The sequence below is a fragment of the Sprattus sprattus genome (assembly GCF_963457725.1).
Source record: "Sprattus sprattus genome assembly, chromosome: 2".
NCBI classification, from domain to species: Eukaryota; Metazoa; Chordata; class Actinopteri; order Clupeiformes; family Clupeidae; genus Sprattus; species Sprattus sprattus.
The window spans coordinates 70,822,822-70,830,065 of NC_137921.1; the positions used below are offsets into that span (position 1 = coordinate 70,822,822).

A 7,244-nucleotide genomic window follows, 5' to 3' on the forward strand; every position below is an offset into this window, starting at 1 on the left:
ATCCCACATCACAAGGCTCAAAGGATTCTGGGAGATGCCAAAGCAGCTTGACTCCAGACACATTGTGAGGCTTCTGACAACTACTCGTTCATCACTGAGACAAATCTCTCCAAAGACATTTCTCACTGTTTCTCCCTTGTTTTCTCTCTCTCTCTCTCTCTCTCTCTCTCTCTCTCTCTCTCTCTCTCTCCACTTCTCCATTGTCTAACTAGTGGTTCACCAGTGTCTCTTCGTCAGTATGGGTTGTCTTGAGGGGCTGGGGGGGATGGGGGGGGTGATGTGCTGAAGATTTTCTGGCAAGTTCCAAGGTAAGAGAAAACTTGGGAAATGTAGTCCTGTGGGCTCTCTGAAGGGATCTGCTGGGCTCCCAGGAGGTGCTATATGTGTCCCGGCTTAGACAGGTAGGCGATGAGGGCCACCACCACGCCAACATACACACCTGTGCCGATGGTGATGGAGAGAGCAGCTAGGAACAGAGCCCGTCTGGAGGCGATGCTGGCCAGCGAGAAGTCTCCCTTGGTGACAGCTTTGCTGGTCTGGACAGACAAGAGAAAGAGAGTACACGAGACAGACAGACAGAGAGAGAGAGAGGGAGAAAAAAGACATGGCGTGAATAAAGACAAAAGAGGAAAAGAACTGTCAGAGATGAAGGGAATTTCCATCCTGTCCTTTTATGCAGCAATAACTGCCAGAGCGCCTTCTTGCTCTGTTTTCATGTCGATCAGGGACACACTAGTGATGGGAGGGGGTGGATGGGAGTGGGAGTGTGGATGGTGGTGGTAGGGGAAACTCTAATGGCACATGAACATGCTCTGCAGTAGCACAATAAAGCACTGTGCAGCCCCTCAGAGATAAGTGTTGTGCATCACATAGAAACGGAAGTAGGAGAGAAAAAAGGAAGTGTGGAGTGGAGTGGGGGGCACAAGTGCTGTGGAGGCGGAACACATGCGTAAAAACTTTAAAAGCAATTCCATTTAGAAAGGACGATGGCAGCGTTGATTAAATGGAATGCTTTTGCCAAGCCTGACAAATAGAAAGGGACATTCTGGAGTGTATCACGCAGCCTTGGACCAAAGGATCGGTAACAATGGAATACGTTTTTCCCCTTTTCTCATTTCAGCTTTTTGTCAAGAATTGTGTGTGTGTGTGTTTTTCCACTTGTTTGTTTGTTTGTGTGGAGAAAAAGGCCAAGAGGCAGCCTCAGGTCAGGTATCCACTGTAGAGAGGGTTACCTCAGGTCAGGTATCCACTGTAGAGAGGGTTACCTCAGGTCAGGTGTCCACTCTAGAGAGGGTTACCTCAGGTCAGGTGTCTACTGTAGAGAGGGTTACCTCTCAATCAGACTCACCTGCCGTGGATATACAGCTACCTGTTATATACCCCATTTACAATCTCACAAAGCCCTTTGTTTGGATAACTAAATATTTAGTTGGTTCCATTGTTTTCTTCTGGAATGTAAAATGGTAAATATGCATTGTGGTATATTTTGTGAATGTAAATGATTGAATAAATAATTGAATAAATGAATACTTTTTTGTTTATTATTATTAATATCCAGTCATTTACCGTTAATCCAGACATTTACTAGGCATTTACCGTTCTAGCAACTTTTTTTTATTGTGTGAAAACTTTCCACAGAGTTTGACTAAAAGTTCCACACATTTGGCCTGCGGTATAAACACTTGCTGCCATTTCCTCATGAATCACAGCATTGCCAGATCTATCGGAGGTTCTTTCACCCTCTGGTGCAACTGTAATTTCTTTTGTTCCAGTGTGCTGTTTGGTGACGGCTCTACAACCCATCAGCTTTGGTCAGGGAAAGAAATACAATACCTTCGAGGCAGAGGTTCCACTAGAGAAAAATGTTGCCGGTCAAAATGACCGGCAGAGTTTTCATTTGCCGGATATTTTAATGATAAGCCGGCCAAATATCTATTTCTGCTTCTAAATTAGCCTATTGAAGAAAACTGACCGCATGCGTAGCTTAAATAATTATCAGGTAATTTAGAATGCAACATGTTTATTTGCCTAAGTTTACAATGGAAAAAACATTATTTAAATTGCAGCATATGCGTGTCGTTTAATAACTTTCTAATGGCAGATTAGCCTGTTCCTTTAAAACACAATAAGGGCAGTGCACGTTTGCTTTATAGGCCTAAATATTAGGATTGTTGCCAAATTCAGATTGTGTTTGCGAGACGGGATTTTTAAGAAATTCCAATCAGACAATTTGACCGGTGAGCTCTAATATTTTCGGACATTTAATTTTTTTTCCGGACAAAGACCGGCAATTACCGGACAACGGAAACGCTGCTTGGAGGTCTTTGAAACTCATTTACTAACATTGCAACCACAGCACAATGAGCACCTTTGCCAAACCGCATATAGCGCACGGTATTTTGCATTCTATTTATCAAACAAGAACCTCGTCTGAATGTGTCAACGCCTTACCAGCGTCATCTGCGCCTAGCCCCGTCCATTAGTGTTAAGCACGCCGCTAAAATAGGGAAGAAAGATCCTGCATGTTCCTGTCACCATGGATGATGAGTTCAAATTTGAATTAGAGCTTTTGGTTCACAAGATTACAGCTAACTAACTTTAGTTTAGTTAGTGTACTTCGAGTACAAGTACTTTTCCTGAATAGATACGCGTTAATCCTACGCAGTGGTGTAGTCCAGGGTATACACGGGTATACGGAGTATACCCACTTATTTTTCAGTCAGCATTGCGTATACCCAATTCTCAAAACAGGGCGTTTATCCTGTGCTGTATGGGCTGCTTAAAAAAATTGAGAGTATACCCACTTCTCCAGGGACCACTACACCACTGCTCCTATGCTGAAGGTGAGCACTGGACTCGAACTATGGGTGAAAATAGTATATTTAGGGTTTTAAAGAAAACCATACAAAGAGCAGCGATTCTGGGTAAGACGTGGCCGAACAGCTAGCTGTTGGGACAATGTTGTATATGCCTATATTAAATGATATATCAAATATAAACATTTAAAAAAATAAAATTTCTGATGTTTGTGTTTTTCAAATTTCTCGCACACGTATAGTTTTGTTCAGTAGCTAGTAGTTGTTTAGTAGAGGTCATGCTTAAGCACCTCTTGGTTGGTTACTAATACAGGCACACTTTACGCATCTCCTCCCATCTCTTTGCAAGAACACCCACTTTCCCTTGGACACTCCCAGCAGCAGCAATCTAAAATGTGCCTCCTTTGTAAATACAGTTTTATGTTTACGCCCGCTATTTTACGCCTGAATGGGCGCAATCCTGTGAGAAAATGAGGCCCTCCGTTTCATTCTCACCTCAGAAGACAAGGTTGGCATTTTTAATGTTTTTAATTGCAAGGTTAGTTTTTTTCTCTCCAGCGTTCATCTGAAGAAAGACAGTGAGCAATGCAGCATGGATGAAAAAAACAGATGCAAAAGTGAACAAAAACGTAAAAAAAATATATAATCTGCAAGCTAACTAGCTGTTGCCATGCCAACAAAGAGCATATTGAAACAATGCCAGTGGAGCCTATCACTTCAGCCCACCGGGAAATTATCTCCAGGACTGGTATTTAGAGCAAAAAAGTGCTTCTTTTCAACTTGAATTGCAAACCCCTCAAGGTCTTCGCAAGAAGAGGAGAAGAGCACTAAGCATGAAGGGGGTAAAAAAAAAGAGGAGTACGTCTTGATATGGCAACGAACAGCTTTATTTAATCATAGCGATCCCCGAAGAACTCTCGTCCTCTCATCCGGCCTCCGCTGAAGGGCATTGGATTCTAAAGGGGGAGAGCTTTGAGACCTTAATTCCTTTAATAGTGGCGTTTATTAAGTGGCTTGTAATTGTTTAAATCAATCCATTTCTCCAGTTCAGATGAATAATTAAGTCATGGCGTGATGCTCTCTCCCCAGAGAAAGGGGGATTTTCACAGCTGACAGAGAAAGCGAGAGAGAGAGAGAGAGAGAGAGAGAGAGAGAGAGAGAGAGGTAGTGGGAAGCAGAGGAAGAGGTATAGAATAGAATATAATAGACTTTATTTGTCATTGTGCATTAGATACACAACAAAATTTGTTTGTGCAACCACTAAAAAAAGTGCAGTTGTGCTGGGTAGGAGGGTAGGAGGGTAGTGTGATTATTAAGTTCTGTGATGGCCCTGGGGTTTAAACTGTTCTGCAGTCTGGAGGTGCGGGCTGTAGTGGCCCGGTAGCGCCTGCCAGAGGGTAGCAGGGTGAAGAGACGGTTTGAAGGCAGCGCGTGTGGCGTATGAGAGAACAGTTGGAAGGAGAGGTGAGGACGTTAAAGGAGAACGAATGTGAGGGGAGGAGAACGGACTGGAAAGAGAGCCAATGGAAACACGAGAACTACAGAACAGAACAGAAGAGAAGTAAGAGTAAAAGAGATAGAAGAGGGGAGAGAGGGGGGAGCTAAAGACATTTTTGCAAGGAGAACCAGAGAAGTAAGAGTAGTAAGAGTAAAAGAGATAGAAGAGGAGAGAGAGGGGGGAGCTAAAGACATTTTTGCAAGGAGAACCAGAGAAGTAAGAGTAGTAAGAGTAAAAGAGATAGAAGAGGAGAGAGAGGGGGGAGCTAAAGACATTTTTGCAAGGAGAACCAGAGAAGTAAGAGTAGCAAGAGTAAAAGAGATAGAAGAGGGGAGAGAGGGGGGAGCTAAAGACATTTTTGCAAGGAGAACCGGAGAAGAAAGAGCTCTTGAGTGACATCATGCCAAGAGAGAGGGATAGTGCCGCTAAAACACTACAGCCCAAATGGAATCAGTGTGGGTGAGACCGTCATTATTATGAGAAATGGAAACTATAAGACTCTCCTTAGATGCAGTATAGGGAATGGCACTGTCTCAAAGCCCCAGCAGGTCTAAACACATTCATTTAAGCTGGTTCAAGACAAGACAAATTAGGAAAAGCTATTCATTTTATTTTAGATTTTGGCATCAGCCCAGATGGTGATCCTTCACAGTCATTTCTAAACGGAGCCCAAATGAACGGCTGCCTCTGGGCTGTGTGGAACCCACAGCAGATGGCTAAAGGAGCCTGTTATCTACGGCTGAAGAAGCCATTAACTTGTACTCTCCGCCCATGCTCATTATTCAGACAAAATAAATATATATATCTGTTATTTGTATCATAAATATATATTTTGGTCTTTTGTCTATTAATTAATTACATACTTGCCCAACTTATACTGTATGTTATATGGACAAGTAGCATTTTAGTAATGTATGGCACTTTGGAAGTATCTGATTATTGAAGAGTACGCAGTAAAAGTATTCATGTCACTATGAGACGTATGAGAATAAGATGTAAGCAGAGTGTGCGCATAGACACTGCTACACATGTACACACACATGTACACACACATGAAATCATGTATGTGTGTGTGTTAAGGCGTAAATCCTTATGTGGTCCAGATGTCTTGGTGTGAAAGTGAAAAGTGAAAGAGTCTTTATGGCAGAGGTGATGTAGACACACACACTCTGAATTCCACCTCTGCAATTGACCCATCCAGGGTAGTGACACACACAGCACCCAGTGAACACACACAGTGAAGCTATGGACACTAACCCGGAGCAGTGAGCTGCCTTTGATGGCGCCCGGGGAGTAGTGATCGGAGTTAGGTGCCTTGCTCAAGGGCACTTCAGCCGTGGATCTGGGCATGGGAGAGCAGTGCTCTACCACTTCCCCCTCCCACATTTTCCCTACTGGTCGGGGATCGTAGCGGCCACCTTCTGGTTTCCAGGCTGAAACCCTAACCAGTAGGCCACGTCTGCCCACAAGTGTGAAAACGTGTGTGAAACGTGTGTGTGTGTGTGAAAACGAGTCCTTCACACTTGACGCTTTAGTGCTGCCTCACCGGGCTGGTCCCCACAACAGGCCATCATCATTCATCACAGGGTGTGGGGCACCCCTTTCTGTCGCTGCATCTGACCCCCAAATCCCTGGGAAAGCACTATTGATTTGAACTCTGTCACGCTGTGACAGGCAGTAATGGGTGGTTGGGACATGCCAACACAGATGTGTAGCTGTTTTTTGCTTGGCTTTATAGATGTGCAACTCTACTTTTAGATGGCAAAAGGATTGCCCAATGTGCCATGAGAACAGGCCAATCTATCTGCCTGTGCGGGCCCAAACATGTGGTTGGGATGCAGGCAGTGGTGTAGTGGTCCCTGGAGAAGTGGGTATACTCTAAATTTAGCATTTTTTTTAAAGCAGCCCATACAGCACAGGATTAAAGCCTGTTTTGAGAAGTTGGTCTACGTAATGTTGACTGAAAAATAAGTGTGTATACTCCGTATACCTGCGTATACCCTGGACTACACCACTGGATACAGGTCCTCTGGGCTGGCCCCTTATCTCATCAACTCCTTTAGAAATGATCCTCATTTCTGACATTTCTATGGTAATGGATTTAACAATTGTTCTATCAAACCGTAAATTGCAAATTGATGAGACACTGCAATGATGTTGTGGTCCATCAACCTCACTCTACACACAACAAATAGCACCAATAGGATCAAAAGTTAGGAAATGTATGAAATATATATGAAGAATGTTTCAACTTGTCCTCTATCACTGTCAACACAAACACAATATTCCATGGCCTTTTATAGACTCCTATGTCAATAATTTCCAAGTCCCTGCATTTTGATGGAAGGCCACTTCTTCAGCCAAGCCAAGAAGGCAGTGCTGCATATTTCCCCTGAGCAGTGAAATCCCAACCAGAAGACTCTCAACAGGCTTGGCTCCCTCTTCTGATCACATCTATAGACAGACCAACCACCCTGGACATCCATGATCACTTCAGCTCCCCTTCTGATCACATCTATAGACAGACCAACCACCCTGGACATCCATGATCACTTCAGCTCCCCTTCTGATCACATCTATAGACAGACCAACCACCCTGGACATCCATGATCACTTCAGCTCCCCTTCTGATCACATCTATAGACAGACCAACCACCCTGGACATCCATGATCACTTCAGCCCCCCTTCGACGCCACTCTATGGCAAGCTTCAGCCCCCCTTCGACGCCACTCTATGGCAAGCTTCAGCCCCCCTTCGACGCCACTCTATGGCAAGTTGAAGCATGTTAAACCCAGATAGGGGAGCCTCTTAAGTAGAACTCATGTTCCCCATGATGGCGATTGCTGGTGCACACAGACACGGAAGAATGAGGTTTAGCAGGGACGAGTTCAAATGGGAGGAGGCTAGATAGGAGGTGGGGTAGGTTAGC

At 44.2% G+C, this 7,244-nt stretch overlaps 1 protein-coding gene across 1 annotated transcript in view; it reads right to left on the reverse strand.

Annotated features, from left to right (window-relative positions):
* Window positions 1–377: 377 nt before the first annotated feature.
* Window positions 378–7,244, reverse strand: part of LOC308360245 (synapse differentiation-inducing gene protein 1-like) — a gene marked incomplete at both ends in the record, with an annotated part of 21,305 nt that continues 14,438 nt past the window's right edge. Inside the window, one exon of the mRNA XM_080832050.1 lies at window positions 378–536. Within this exon, the coding sequence (XP_080688176.1) occupies window positions 378–536 (159 nt within the window). The remainder of the gene's footprint in view (window positions 537–7,244) is intronic.